Genomic DNA, 16,069 nt, shown 5'->3' on the forward strand with positions numbered 1-16,069 from the left:
GTTGGCAGAGTGGAAACAGCCTCTTGCTGGGAGCGGGGAGCTGGGTCCCATTGACTCACTCGGGGGTGCTTGGATGAGTCTGCCTGCCTAGGGTTGGGGGGGCTCAGTTTCCATTTCTAGAAAAGGGGGGTCTTCCTGCCGTGTTGTTTTCTGCTCTGCTCACATCGCATGCTCCAGACTCCTCCAAAGCAAGTGTCGCCTCCACCACTGACCCTGACACCCAGAGCCAGGCCAGGCCAGCTGACTCATTCACTGCGCTGGTCAGAGTAGAGTAGCCTTCTCCCCACACTACTGTGCTGGTTCCCTGCCCGGCTTACTCATAACAGAGCCCTGTTGCGTCACGGAGACTCCACGGAGGAAACCAGTGTGTGCCAAACCCTCAACCAGCAAGGCTCTTCCGACCAAGGTGTCATCCCCATTTTACAGGAATACAAACTGAGGCCCAGGGAAGGGAAGTGGAAGGCCCCAGTGCCTAGTAGTTTCAGGACCCAAAGGTTTCTCCAGAGCCCTTCAGCTACCACTGCCAGCCGGAATGCAAATTCCCTCTGACCTCAGCAGTAATGGAAGACCAAACCTAAGCTCCAGATGGGACACTTCTTTCTGACAGAAGAAGATCCAGGTTAACTGAGAGGCAGAAAAGTCCAGGGCCTTAATAGCCCCTTCTCTCCTAAGTGCTAGACCTGAGTTAAGACTGATACTGGAGACTGACCCCTGGCTCGGACTCTCTGGGTGAGAACTGGTTTGGTGCCAGGCTGTAGAACGCCTATCTGAAGTCTGAAGAAAACTTAAAGGACAGTGAAGGCCACTGTGGTGTCCCGGCTGAGGCCTGAGTAGGAGAGCTGAAGGTGGAAGTTCTAATCTCACTCTAGACGGTTGTGGCTGACATCTTGGACTGTCTTCATGGCCTTGGCCTCCGTGGTGTGGCCTGTGAACTTGGAGGGAGGACCTCTTGAGACAAGAGGTCTTTGCCCCTCACCTGACAGGTTTCTGAGATAACACAAGTAGGGTAGGTTATGTTCCCTGTCTTTTGAGCCTTTCTGGGCTTTGGCACACCCGACAGAGAGCTTGGCCAATGCAAAGGCCCTGAGTCAGGAAGCTCAGAGTCTCGGCCTGTAACACTCCAAGGGCATCCAAAGGCCCTAGACCAGTGAGCTCAGGCCTCAGGCTGCAGCAGGGAGGAGGAGCAGTCCCGGCACAGCCATGCCCCAGCTTCCCAAGCAAGGCCTATCTTGGTGGGCAGGCCACAGCAGCCGTGCTCCATGTGTTTCCAATTTGTACATAAATCCCAACTCCCATAAAACCCCCTGAAGTGCCACCCAGCCACATATGTGGATGCCTCTGCCTGGCAGTGTGGTGACGGGCATGGCAGGGTGTCAGCCGCAGCCCAGGGCAGTGACAGCCATGGGGAGGGGTCCTCCACCCTCTGAGGGAACCAAGCTTTGACTCCTGAGGAAGAGTCAGCCAGACCAGCGCTGCCTTTCATTATGACGGTGTCTCCGGGGCCATTGCAAACCACAGTCCACTGCCCACTCAGTGGCTCCCAGCTCTGCTTCCTGGGTTCTACGACGACGAAGACGACGACGAAGAGGCCAGACCCACAAACAGAAACCCTACCTTTTCTCTTTCTTTTTATTCTTTTCCTTTCAGCCTCCAAAGAAGGGGGGGTGTAGCCACAGGATCTTCTAAGGGGCTGTGACGTCACAGGCCAGGTGACAGTGGCCTAGCCAATGGACCTAGGCTGGGAGCTGGCTTCTTGCACCCTGTGATGTGAGGTTGGGTTGACACTGGGAAGGCCTGGTCCCTCAACCACAGAACCACAAGGCCAGGCCCTCACCGCCTCCAGGGCCCTCCGAGGAGCTGGTTGGCTCCTGGCGTCCCCACCCCCTGGCCACCCTGGGCCCCCGCCACAGCCTGGGCTCTGTGGAGGGTGAGCCTCGTTCATTCATTCATTCATCCGGGCTGCTGAGTCTGGTCTCGCCGCCGCAGCCCTGGGCTCCTCCGCCCTGGCTGCTCCGAGCCCCTTCCCACCATTTAATGATACTCTGCACATAGCGCTGTTGAGAATTTGTGGCTAGACATTCCTGTGGGACTGGGAGGCCAAATTCTTGGGTACAAACCGAAACTTTCTTTCCTTGGAGATTTTCTTCTCTCTCGCCCACAGATAACTCTCGCGTTCTTTCCCCCATTTTTTTCTTTCTTTCTTTTTCCTCTTTTTTTTTTCTTTTTTGTAGCAGCAGGGGGAGGAAAAAAAAAAAGAAACCAAACTTTAAAAAAAAAAAAAAAGGCAACACCTCCCCTCCCTTTTTTTTTTTTTTTTTTTTTTTTTTTATTTCTGAAAGCAACTTGAAAAAAATATATAACAAAACAGCAGCCAACCAAGCGGGTCCGAACCCGACCCCCTGAGGCCGACGAGTCCTTGCCTCTGTCAGCGTGGGATATGGCCTCCAACAGCATCTTCGATTCCTTCCCCAACTACACGCCAACCTTCATACGAGGTGAGTGTTGACGGTGGGCCTCTGCTTGGCTTTTCCTGGTGGGGAGCTGTAGTGTTCTCAGACTGTGACCCTCTAATCCACTAGCTCTGGCCGCCTCAGGGGCTAGCCTCTGAGAACTTAAGTAGGGAGAGGGATTGGTGGCCTCCGTGGTCTCCTGGTATGAGCATCGTGGTGTGACTTTGGCTCTTGGTCGAGTGTGACAGTGGCGGTGGCTACCTATAGACCTCAGAGGGTTCTGGGATGGGGAGAGCAAAAGGCAAGAGAGCCGCCCTCCGGTTCCAGTCTCCCCCACAGGGCACCAGGGAGAATCTACCCAGACCAGGGCTCAAACAGACAGAGATCAGAGGTATCGGGGAGGCCCAGGACTGCGTGCCCCCAGCATTCTCTGTGCACTCCAGGACAGTGGAGACAAAGGGTGGAGAAAGGACTCACAGGCCTCTATGGGAATCTGCTCAACGCCGGCAGATACTGGGGGAGACCCTGTCTCTGGAAAGTCTGATGTATTGGCCACAGAGGAAGGTGTTTGGGGGTGGCTTTTGTTTCTATTCATGGCACGGACGGACCCAGAACTCTGGGATGTATCCCCCTGTAAGGATAGGGACAAGATGTCTGATGTGGAGCCTCTGAACCCCAGAGAGACCTGCCCTGCCTTTGGCCTTTGAGGTACGCTGGCTTCTCATACCTCAGCCACTCTCCTGACCCTCAGCCAGAGCCCACGGGGCTGTCACCTAAGATTAGGGGACCCCAGTCTCCAAGTTTCAGCCACACAGCTGTGCCAGCCTCAACAAATGACCCAATACAGATCACTCACGTCTCTCCTTCCGACGCGTTCCCTCTAGCTGTGGTGTTCTGTTGTCTGGGCTGTGCAGACGGCATTGCTTTGAGTCGTTCAGAAGACTAGCTCCTCTGGAGAATAGTCTAGAATTCTAGCATTGGGAGACAGTGCCTTTTTTTGAGTGGAAGTGGCCAGAGACGATACAGAGGTGGCCTACTGTGACCATGGCAGTGTTCAGCACTTGATTCTCGAGGGTTTGGGACACTTTCGGGTGTGTGTGGCAAGAACTTGTCTAAAAATCAGGTGCGTCTCTTTCCTGATGACCTGGGAAGCCTGGGGCAGGTTGTACGGTTAGATTATGATTGAGCCGAGAGAGCTGGGATGCTCCCTCCAAACCTGGCTGTGGCTGGTGATGAATGGTTGCCCCGGGTCCGGTAACTGCCAGCCATTGCTGTTCTACTACGTACACCCCCCTTGTAGTCTTCGGTATTGGTTAAAGGCAATCGCTCTGCAAGAAAGTAAGAGTTTATTAAAAAACAAAACAAAACAAAACAAAACAAAACCACTTGCTCTCCGTGAGCAAGATGGAGAAGTTGGACTTAAAACAAAGGAACCTTAGAAGTCAGGGCTGGCGCCGGCTGCCTTAGATAGGGGTCCTGACACAAAGGCCTAGAGGTTGGAGGCAGGAGGACAAAGAAAGGACCATAGCAGCTCTTGTCCAAGAAGAAAGAGGTCACAGCAGGTGGAAGGTATCTAGGAAGCTGGGGTCACCCCGAAGCCTGGAGACCCCAAAGAGATCTCTGCCCTTGTCTCGTATCTCCCTCCTTGCTCAGCTCCCTAATTCACAACCCCCTCAGCTCCAGCCTCAGGATCCCCTGTAGTCACACACCATCCTGGACTCTCAGAAAACCCAGAACTCCCCAAACTGCACTCTTAAAGACAAAATGTATTCAAAAGGATTGTGGAGGGCCCCGGAGCTTGGGGAACAGTTTCCAACATATTAAGGCCAGTTTGTGAACTGTGACCTCAGGCCTCTCTGGAGACACCCCAGTGACAGCAGCCCTCCCTGGGGATCGAAAATTCAGTGTACCTGGAGGTGGGGGGAATGCTGACGATGGATATAAAGGGTCATCTGCCATGACCCTCCCGAGAACTAACACAACCTGTGGTTTCCGGCAGTGACACCATCATGGTGGAAAAAAGAGGCTGAACTTTGTTTCAATGTTGCTAACAGAGGGAAAATTGTCATTGTTTCCAGCCAGGGTCATGGACCCCTCATGGATTTCTGCTCAGGTCATGAACTCCAGCGCCATTGCGTTCACACACACTGGCTCTCGGGATCCTCCACCTTGGGAGTGTTGCAGTAGGGAGCCCCGTCTCTGCTCTCTCACAGCCTCTCCACTCCCCCTGTCCTGCCTCCTCCAAACGCTGCCAATCCTCCTCGCTCCCTCGGCAAGGCTCTCAGCCCCTCTCCTAGAGAGCTTGACAAAGCCATGTTCCAGCTTCCCGTCTCAGACTGTGGAATCAAGGTGTGTTGGGTTTGGGTCTAAATTCACCCAAGCTAACTTGGACGGTACTGGCAGAAGACCCAGTCCTCTGCCAGTCACCAATGCCCATGCGCTGTGTGACTCCAAGCAAGACTCTTAATGTCTCTGAGTACCATTCTTTCATTATAAAAGAGGACATGTGACTTAGAGTTGGTGCTCTGAGGACAGGCTGACCCCAAGCCCTGTGTGTCCCTGTCCCCACCCAGGGTGGGTCCCTCGCATTGTCAGGGAACCCTGAGTCCCCCAGACCAGAAGAGAATAACTTCATGTCTGTTTTCTCTGGTGTCTATCTATCTCTCCATGCCCTCCCTGCCTCTGGGTATCAATGCTCAACTGGCATGTGGAGCCTCTGGAAGCAACAAGGGACAGACAACTGGGCTGTCTCACAGTCAGACAGAGCTTGCGTGGAACCTTCCAGAAGCTACCCAGGCCCCCCCTTCAGGCTTTCTCAATCCTAGAATCAGGTCCTTCACTGGGCCTAGGATACCCTATGCTTTTCCTTGGAGGAAAAAAACCCACCCTGTGACAGAGGCCAAGGAGAGAATGGAGGATCCAAGAGACCATCCTAGGCTCTATCAGGGGCCGGCAACCCTAGGCCTTTCATGGCACTAAGGCACCTCCAAGCTGCAGGTACCTGACATTGCTCCTACACAGGCAGAGCATGTCTGCCAAACACACAGGCGACAAGACGTGCCTTTGGGGTGGGGGTTGGGATCTGAGGAAGTGGGTAGCTCTGTTTGCTGTAGGTTTGGGGGCTCCCTACACAGAGATGGCTTCGGCTTGCCAATTCGGCCGTTCCACAGAAGCTCAGACTCCGGAGCTGGACTTTCCCATTGAAGCCTACATGAGGCCTCTCCTAGCTCACACAGGGAGGTCCTCTCGCCACCCCGTGCCTCGGTTTCCCCTTCTGCAGGAGATGGTGGCATCACCTATCTTCTGGGGTTACGGACGAGACCAGATGAGCAGAGGGCCCCGCTCAGAGGCTGGGGTCTATGGGCAGCTCAGACCCTGACTCTTAGACATCAGGGAGAAATGGGAACTGGATGCGCAGGCATGGGCATATCCGGGTGCTGACAACATGGGTCGGGTGTTGACAAGTCTAGCCTAAATTGCCTGACTTGGATGGCACCAAATAGGAGAAAGCAGGAGAGGTCTGTGTCCTTTCCGAAGCTTTAGCCTATACCCAGCAACAGGAAGGTTTGGGGGATTTAGCCCCCAATATCTCAAAGCCCAAGGAATCCCCCAGTGACAGCCCGCCCTGGTGGTTGCTCATCCTAAGCATTTGACCCTGTGGCCTCCTCCTCCACTGAGCCTGGCGGGAGATGAGTGACCGCCAGTCTTTCTCCACCCACCATGGCGCCGTGTCTACCAGGCCTCTTTGATGGCGGCTCTTGAGGCCTCCCTAAAAACCAGCTCCTCAAACCACCCTGTCTGTCTCACCCCAACCCCAGGCTGGAGAGAAGTTCCTAGTAGCCCCTCACTGCCCACAGGGTCTGGGTGTGTATGAGCTGGCCCCACACAGTGGGACTGTGTGTCCAGGCCTCATCCGCACCCACTACGGCCAACCGGCGGCCCCTGGCGGCCCAGCAGGTCAGATACTGGGCCCATTGATGGCAGGGCCTTGAGGTGACCACATCAAAGCTGAGTCTTGCTTGGTTACCTGAAGGGGAGGGACCTGAAAACATGACCTTCCAGAAGACTCTGAGACAAGGAAAGAGTAATGACTAAGAAGAAAGTCTAGCATCTGGCGGACCTGGCCTTCTGAGAGATGGGGAGACAACCCTGGACTTGGGGTTCAGCACAACATACAGAGCTCTGCTACTTAGCCCCGGCTCCTAGGAACCTGCCTTTAGCAGGCTCTCTTTTTAAATTTTTTTAAAATGTAAAAGTTTTTAAATTCATTAGTTTTTTTTTAAATCGATGGATGCATATATTATATTTGGAGCATTTTCGTCCACGTCTCCCTCCCTCTCTCTGCTTGCCCCTCCCCGTCCACTTGCCCCCTGGGTAGTTTCGCTTCTACCTTCTTGTCATATCTACATACATGATTTTAGGTACCTATATAAAATCTAGGACCCACAAATGAGGGAAAACATACTACTCATATTTCTTATATTTAATTTGCTCAATGTGATTGTGACTGCTCCATTTTCCTGCAGACCATGGGCCCACATTCTTCTTTAAGAATGAAAATATAGTACTCACATGCATAAAATAAATAAGACCTTAAAAAAACAAACACAAAAAAGCAGACAAAAAAGAATGAAAATATATATATATATATATATATATATAGTGCACACACACACACACACACACACACAAGCACACACACACACAAGCACACGTGTGCACATACACTTTCCTTTGTCTTCTATTGTAGCTCTGGGATTCCTTTGAGTGACCGCCCAGGAGTAGTATAACTGGATCCGTGAAAATTCTGTCTGTAGGGTTGTTTGTTTGTTTGTTGTTTGAGATGGGGTCTCATTCAGCAGTCATGGCTGACCTGGGACTCCCTATGTAGATAAGGTTGGCTTCAAACTAAAGAAATCCACCCTCCTCTGCCTCCAAAATCCCGGGAGCGAAGGTGTGCACCACCACACCCAGCTGTTTCCAGTTTCTTGAAAACCTTCTAATGGACTTGCACTGAGGCAAGATTAGCTTAGCAATACAGACGGGCTCCCCTTTGCCTCCCCAGCACTTGCTGTTGCTGGTTTTCTTGATGCCCGCCATTCTGACTGGGGCAAAATGCACGCAGTGTGGTTTTGAGTGTCTTTCGCCGGGGAAGCTGGTTTTTCATAAATCTATTGTCCGTTTGCATTTCATCTTTGGAGAGCCATCTGCTCACTTTGTGTTTGTATGTTCTAGATACTAACTTGTCAGAACGAGCAACACGTTCTGCCGTTCTATAAGCTGTTGCTTGGACGTTTCACCCCCTTTGCTGTACGGAGTCTTTTCATCTCACGGGGTCCTATTAGTCAATTGGCCTTCATTGCCTGAACCAGAATTCCACTCAGAAAGGAGGCAACCTATATCTGGAAGTGTTTGCCTCGCTTTTTCTTCCAACAGAGTCAGAGTCAAAGGTCTGACATTAAGAGCTTTGACCCAAGGCTACAGAGATAGCTCAGAGGTTAGAAGCACTGGCTGCTCTTCCAGACAGCACAGGTTTGAGTCCCAGTGTGCACACAGCAGCTCACGACCATCTAAAATTCCAGTTCCAGAGTGACTAGCGTCCTCTTCTGACATCCACAGGCACTGCATGCATGAGGTGCACATACATGCATGCAGACAAACCCTCACACATAAGATAAAAGTAAATAAACCCTCAAAAAATTTCTTTGACCCATTTGGAGTTCTTCCTATGAAGGGTGGGGCTAAACACCTCTCTTTGTTCTCCATCCTGGGGGAAGCCAATCTTCCTAGCATTGTCTGTTGAAGATGCTACTGTTAACACAGTATTACAGTATGCATTTTTGACATCTTTGTCAAAACTCACAGGGCTATAGCTGCATGGGTCACACTTGTCCCTCTGCTCTAACCGCTTGATGTACATGTCTGGTTTTGTGGCATCTGAAGACCTGTGCTTAGTGAGTCGTGTGTGTGTGTGTGTGTGTGTGTGTGTGTGTGTGTGTGTGTTAAACCTAGAGACCTAGGCATTCTAGGTAAGTGTGCTATTTCTAAGCTACGTTCCCAGCCCAGCCTTCACCTCCATCACCTACTCGCCAGGAGTCTCTCCAAAATGATCTTCAACAGACCAGGGCCTTGGAGCTCTGAGCCTCAGTTCCCAGAGTCAGTGTCGGGATTTCTTGAGTCATTTCCAGAGGAGGGAAGGAGGGAGGGAAAGAGGGAGGAAAGGCTTCAGAACCTGGATGTCCTGTCTGGGCTCCAACACAGGCCTTGAAGCAGCAGCTCCTGGGGAAGGGCCCTGGGCACTACTCATGCTGGAGCGGAGGAACAGGGCAGGATGAACCATCCTGCCTTCAGAAGTCAGGACAAGAACTGAGACTGACACCTCAGTAACAAGTCATTGCGGCTGAAGAGACCATACCTCCTTATTCCTTAGATGAGGAAAAGAGCTCCAAGGAGAGACTTGGGTTTGTGAAAGGTTCGGTTCGGCTCCAGGGGAACCAGTGTGAGGGAGTTGCCGGCCCCCTTTGTACAGGACTCATGGCTTGAAGCTACTTAGCAACTAATGCCTGGGGCATGTTAATTTGTTGGCTTCCTCGAGCCTCAGTTTTACCCCTTGTATAGAGGGGGTTGGAGCTGGGAATATGACTCAATTGGTAGGATGCTTGCTTCCTGAGCATGGGGTCTGGGTTCCATTCTCAGCACTGCATCAAGCCAAGCGTGCCTGTGAGTCTTAGCACTCGGGACACGGAGAACGGAGGATCGGGCATTGAAGGTCATCCTTCCCCTCTGACGGCAAGTTCAAAGTCAGCCTGAGCTATTTAAGACTGTCTTAAAAAATGAGAGAGAGAGACAGACAGACAGACAGACAGACAGACAGACAGACAGACCGTGAAAGGAGGAAAGAGAAGGGGAGAGAGGGAGAACGACAGAGACAGAGTCAGATAAAGAGAAACAGACAAAGACAGACAGACTGGTGGAATCAGACAGAATGGAAGAGACAGGGAGGCAGGCAGATAGGGAGGCAGGCAGACAGAGAAAGAGAGAGCGATAGGAACTAACAGGAATGTCAAAGAGGACATTTGACCCATTGTATAGAGGGGTTTGGGGCTGGGAATGTGGTTTAACCCCCAAAGCCCCGTGCACAGCACAGGCTTAGCGTGTATGCCACACAGGCTGGCCTCCTGTCTGAAGCCCCCAGGGTGCTCACGTTCTCCAGCGTATGGCTCCTACCTCCCCAGTGCTAGAGAGAGCTGGGCAGGCGACTCGGAAAGGCTGCAGGGCCCCTTGCACACAGAGCCTGGGGAGGAGGACACGGCACACGACTTAGCTGTATATATACTCAGCCATTCCCACATCTTTGCTCTGCATCCCGGAGAGAAGTGTCTGGCTTCTCTGTGCTTGTTCTCTCCTCTGTAAAATGGAGGGAACGGGCAGCACTCACTGGCCTAGGGATAGGATGACGTTAGTACAGAGCCCGACACGACCAAGCCCTTCATCGACGCCACAAACTATTACGGTTCCATACTCTTCTTCTTCCAATAAACGGGGGAGGCGAAGGCTCTGAGCTGATAGAAGGTAGGAGCCGTGACTTTCTCCTCAAGACCCAGTCTCAAGGCCACCCCTTTCAAGAGCCTCCTTTCCCAGGAATTGGGGTGCCTGTTGTCATCGTTCTCACTCTTGAAGCATCGAAAGAGAGTCTCAGGGAGTGGATGTGGGCTCCCGGGTGACATTCGGTATCCCTTGCTGTGGTGGGGGTGTGGGAGGTGTGGGTTGGGGCGGGGGGAGCTGAGGGGTGGTGACTGAGGGCGGGATAAGCGGGCACTGCTGTTCCGCGGGTTTCCATGCCCTCTTTACTTCCCCTCGGCTGGCTGGTTTTTCTCTGAACGCCAAGCCAGAGCTCTCCCAGCCTATGGGTGCTGGCGGCTCAGAGGGGTAGGTTCCTCTTTGGGGTTTTCTTTTAAGTCTGGGAAAGGCATTTTTGGCACAAGGCTCAGACTTGCGTGTGGGCGGAGAGGAGAGATGTGTATAAGTTACAATTTGCGAGGTTGCCACGGTCAGTACCACCCACCCAAACACCTCCCAGAGGGGGCTCCACGGGGGCCTTGACTCCTGCCAGGGTTCCAGTGGCATGAGACTGTAATTGGTGAACTCACCTTGTCTCCCACCTGAACGTCTGCCGGTCAACATCTGGCCCCTTTTTATCTGCCAAGAAGAGGGAGTGGCTAATGTGAGAGGCAGCAGATGTTGGGGGGATGGCTCGAAAACCCCAAAGGAAAGGGAAGAAGGTGAAGGGAGGGGGCAGAGGACAGGAGGGCTTCCTTTAACGCCCCAAACCCACCTCATGTAGGGTGCTGGTAGCTGCCCAAGAACTGCACCTTGAAGGATCTCCTCTAGGTCTCCTTCAGGTGCTAGCCCTGTTGGCCCAGCTCTGGAGGCCTTAGGGACCGGCTGAGAAGTAGCCTCCATCCAGATCCAAGACGTCTTAGGAAGAATTACAGGTCCTGAGAGTGCGGGGTGGAGCAGAGTTCCTCATGGGTTAGTGAGGCCCACAACATCTCCCTGGCCCTATTCTCTACGTGAAGCCAAGTCCCTTGGGCAGAGAAAAGGAAGCCACACAAGGCCATCTCCGCGCAAAAACTAAAGGAAATAAAATGTCAGCTGCAGCTCCCGCTACTGGAGGTGGGCAGAACCATAGGAGCCCAGAGGCTTTATGGGAAGTTCTCAACATGGAGCCTATGTTACTTATAGATGTAGGAAGAAAAACCTGCTTTGTCTTTCCAAAGAAAGAAAGCAGAAGAGAAACTTTGGCCTCCCAGGAGCCAGGGATGAAAGACACCCACTCTCTGTGCCTCTCCTCACGACTCGCTGCCTGCTTTTCCGCTATGGCTCTGGCCTGTTGGCTAGTGAAGGCAGGATCTCCCCTGACCTCCGTAGAGCCTTGCATAGATCAGATGCTCAGGCTGTGCGGCCTGGGCCCTGCAGCTCCCTGGAGATGTACTCTGCTTTTCCCCAATGTCCCTTTCTCCTCTTTTGGGGGTATTCGACCTTCCTAAGCTGTGACTTTCATATGGTTCTTCTTGCTGCCGTGACCCCCCCCCCGACCGTAAAATTATTTTGATACTACTTCCTAACTGATATTCTGCTACTGTGATGAATCATAATGTAAATGATCTGATACGCAACCCCAAGGGGGGGGGCGTCACCCACAGGTTGAGAACAGCTGGCCTACTGCACATAAGCACGCAGGAGTGAACACAGCAGGCAATTGTATTTGTCCCCCTGGGGTTAATACACACACACACACACACACACGCACGCACGCACGCACGCACGCACGCACACACACGCACGCACGCACAAGCACACACAAGCACACACACAAGCACACACAAGCACGTACCCACAAGGTTTACAGACGGGAGAAGCGAGGCCCAGAAGGGAGGCAGTTCTGAGAGCCTGCTACAACCCCACTTAGATCTCCCACTGCCGTGACTCAGCCTCCCAGGACCTCTGTAGAGGCTGATGAGCACATCGAGCCTCTATTGTAGTGGAGCGAGCATCATGAGTGACTTCCCACTGCCCCCAGACGTTGAGAGTTAGTGAGGCCTCCTCGCAGCAAAACCAAAGGAAAAAGTAAGGGAGGCGAGAGCTGCCCCTGCTGACCACTTCCTGTGGGCCCGGCACTATGGTGGTTCTGTGGGAGTCAGGTCCTATTTCTACTTAGCCACTCTGAGAATCCACACCATGCCACGGTTGGCCAAATCGAGGCTTAGCAAGAGGTCAGTGCCTAGTAAATGTCAAGGTCTGTGTGACACGAAAGTCACCTCCGACCTGGACCATGTCTCCTCTCCCTTGTGGCCCACATGCACTGCGGCCACAGAACGCCTCCTGGTCATTCCCAACCCTATTCATTATGAGACATTCGCAATGTTCCTGAGGAAGGGAGAGTCTGAACCAGATCCACAACAGGCAGATCTGGGAGGGTAACGGGGGCTGTTGGACTGTGCGGAGTAAACGGAATGAAAAGGTCACGTGGAGGAGTTCCTGGAGATGCAAGCTTGTGAGTCCTGTGGAGAAGACGCAAGAGAGGGACAAGGAAGGAGACAGCAGGCCATGAAAGTTGGACATGACTTCAAGGCAGGTGGAGCCTGGGCAGAGGGCAGGCTGCGCCGTGGTGGCTACCCCACATCCCGTGACACACAGGCAGCTCCCTGAAATAGGTCCGTGCAGATGTGCACAGTGAAGATACGTTCCCGAGTGTGTGTGAGTGCGTACGCGTGGTGAGACCACAGGGCTCCCAAGCTGCTCGCACCCCTATTTTTATCCCTTTTTAGACACACAGCCAGAGAGCCAAAGCTCACTGCCTCTCAGACACGTAGACTGTGCCAGGGGCGACCAAGTCTGTGGTCTGTCCAGGACAAGGGCAGAAACTCCAATCAGCCGAAATGAGACCTAGCTCAGGGACACCCAGGGACAGACAGTGATGTTTTCAGGACACGTGCAAAGTGAAGGTGCAGGACACATGTTCACGATTTATTACGTGTTTCAGGATTGAGATGTAGAAATGGCCCAGTAACTGAATACTTGCTACAGAAGCATAAGGATCCGAGTTTGGATCCCCAGAACCCACGGAAAGTCAGGCACACTTGTGCACATCTGGAAGGCCAAAGCCGCTACAGCTGGGAGGCAGAGAGAAGAAATCCTGGGGCTCACAGGCCCCCTAGCCTGGCCCACACAGCAGAACAAGATACCTGTGTCAAACTAGGTGGTCAAGGACCAATGCCCTAGGTTATCCTCTACACACACATTGTCACACACGCACTGCACACACCATGCCACAACAACACATACACACTACACACACACACCTCATACTGCACACACTTACACCCACACACCGCACACACTGCACACACTTACACACACACACCTCACACACTGCACACACTTACACACTACACACACACCTCACACACCACACACACTTACACACACACACTTTATACTACACACACACCTCACACACTTACACACACACACCTCATACTACACACACACCTCATACACACTATACACACATACCTCACACCGCACACACTTATACACTACACACACCTCATACTACACACACACACTTACACACTACACACACACACCTCACACACCGCACACTTACACACACACACCGCACACACTTAGACACTACACACACACCTCATATTACACACACACCTCACACTGCACACACTTACACACACATACACCTCACACACCATGCCATAAACAACACATACACACTATACACACACACACACACAAAACACACACACAAAAACACATACACACCACACACATACACACCTCATACTACACACACACTTACACACTACACACACACCTCATATTAAAACACACCCCTCACACCGCACACACTTACACACACACACCCCTCACACAACACACACACACACACAAGAGGGTGCAGGCGGATTTTCAGGACAGCCGTTCATGGTGGCACGGGTCTATAATCCCACACTCTGAAAGCACAGGCAGGAAGATCAAGATTTCAAAGCTAGCCTGAACTACCTAAAACCCTATCTGAAAACAACAGACACTGAGAACAGGAGAGATGGCTTAATGGTTAAGAGAGTTGGAGCTGGGGATTTAGCTCAGTGGTAGAGCGCTTACCTAGGAAGCACAAGGCCCTGGGTTCGGTCCCCAGCTCCGAAAAAAAAGAACCAAAAAAAAAAAAAAAAAAAAAGAGAGAGTATACTGCTCTTTCCACAGGACCTGAGTTCAAGTCCCACCACCCACCTCAGGTGATTCACGTTTTCCCAGAACGGCAATTCAGACAATTCAGCACCTCTGGCCTCTGCAGACACCTCTACTCACTTGCACACACACACACACACACACACACACACACACACACACACATCATTTAAAACTATGTTTTAAATAAAAAACAGACAGCAACACAATTTCAGAGCAGACTCCAGAACACAAAGCCGGGGCTGGAGGCCCTCTTTTCGAGGGACCCTGGGCCTGAGAAACCTGGCTGCCTTCACTTCCCTGTGGCTGCCACAGCCTCCTGGTCTGCATGTGACTAGTGAAGGATCGGGCTGAGGAAACAGAGCCTGTTAGGTGAGCATGAGACCCTTAGCCCGGATTCCCAGACCCCACAGCTGGACCCTGACAACCTGTAATCCCAGCACCAGGGTAGAGGAGACAGGGGGATTCCTGGGACAGTCTAATCAACTGGCCAGCTCCAGATTCACTGGGAGAGCCTGTCTCAGAGACTAAGGTGGTTTATGACCATACCACCCTAGATGTACTCCATCTTGTATCATCCCAAAAGCTAAGCAGGGTCAGGTCAGTACTTGAATGGCAGAGACTAAGGCAGAAGGTGATTGAAGATGCAATGGTGACTTCTGGCCACCACTGGCATGCACACACACGTATGCAGATATACGTGTACATGCGCATACACACAGAGACACACACATACACACAGAGGTATGAGACTATGGTGAGAGAAGGCACCACAGATTTCAGAGTGAGTGACAGCATCTGAGCAAACAGTCCAGCCAACCCCTATCCCATAGCATTTCCAGTCACAAAACACCTACGAAATGTTTATCATTCATTCATTCATTCATTCATTCATTCATTCGTATGTTTGTCGTTGGGGTACTGAGAATTGAACCCAGGACCTCATACATGCTGGGCAGGCATGCTACCACTGAGCTACAGCCCCAGTCTCCTTTCTGCTTTTTATTTTAAAACAGGATCTTAATAAGTTGCCCAAGGCTGGCCTTGTGAACTCCATCTGTATGTATATATAGCCCAGGCTGGCCTTGTGAATTCAGTCTGTGTGTATATATAGCCCAAGGCTGGCCTTTTGAACTCCATCTGTATGTATATATAGCCCAGGCTGGCCTTGTGAATTCAGTCTGTGTGTATATATAGCCCAGGCTAGCCTCGTGAACCCTTCTGTATTTAGAGCCCAGGCTGGCCTTGAATTTTTTTAACCTTTTTGCCTCAGCCTCCCGAGTACCTGGGATGCCTGTGTTGTGAGGACAGCTTTATTTTAGAGGTTTACTTTTATTATTTATTTGAATTATGTGTAGGTGTGCGAGTCTCTTGAGTGTGTGCACAGACGTGTGAGTCTGGGTGTGAATGTGTGCACAGGTATGTGACGGAGTCTGCGTGTGTGAGCTGGAGTTCCAGGCAGCTGTGAGCTGCCTGTCATAGGTGCTGGGAACAGAATTTGGATGCCCTGGAGGAGCAGCACGAGTTCTTAACCACTGAGGCATCTCTCCAGCCCCCTATTAATTCTGTTTTAACTATTCTTCTAAAATGCATGCCCAACTGCTTCCTGCATTCTCTCAGACCATGGGCGTTCTCATTCACCATGTGTTTACAGTGGGCAGAGTCAGACCGTGGAGGAGGGATGGGAGGACCATAAATGATGTTTGTAAGTAGGGACCACTCTTCCCTTACCGTGAGCTGCTGTGCCGTGAAGCTCTAAATCCTGTCTTGTCTCCTAGAGACAAGGAAATGAACGTGAGGTGTCCCTGTGTGTTCTCAGCACAGGTATCGGGTCTTGTACACAGCGACAG

The 16,069-nt window shown here is 52.0% G+C and overlaps 1 protein-coding gene across 1 annotated transcript in view; it reads left to right on the forward strand.

The window, feature by feature from the left end:
- Positions 1-1,940: 1,940 nt before the first annotated feature.
- Positions 1,941-16,069, forward strand: part of Runx3 (RUNX family transcription factor 3) — a 58,566-nt gene continuing 44,437 nt past the window's right edge. The window contains 1 exon segment of the mRNA NM_001411778.1: positions 1,941-2,495. Within this exon segment, the coding sequence (NP_001398707.1) occupies positions 2,438-2,495 (58 nt within the window). The 5' untranslated portion in view covers positions 1,941-2,437.

Source organism: Rattus norvegicus, chromosome 5, assembly GCF_036323735.1.
Source record: "Rattus norvegicus strain BN/NHsdMcwi chromosome 5, GRCr8, whole genome shotgun sequence".
Classification (NCBI taxonomy): domain Eukaryota; kingdom Metazoa; phylum Chordata; class Mammalia; order Rodentia; family Muridae; genus Rattus; species Rattus norvegicus.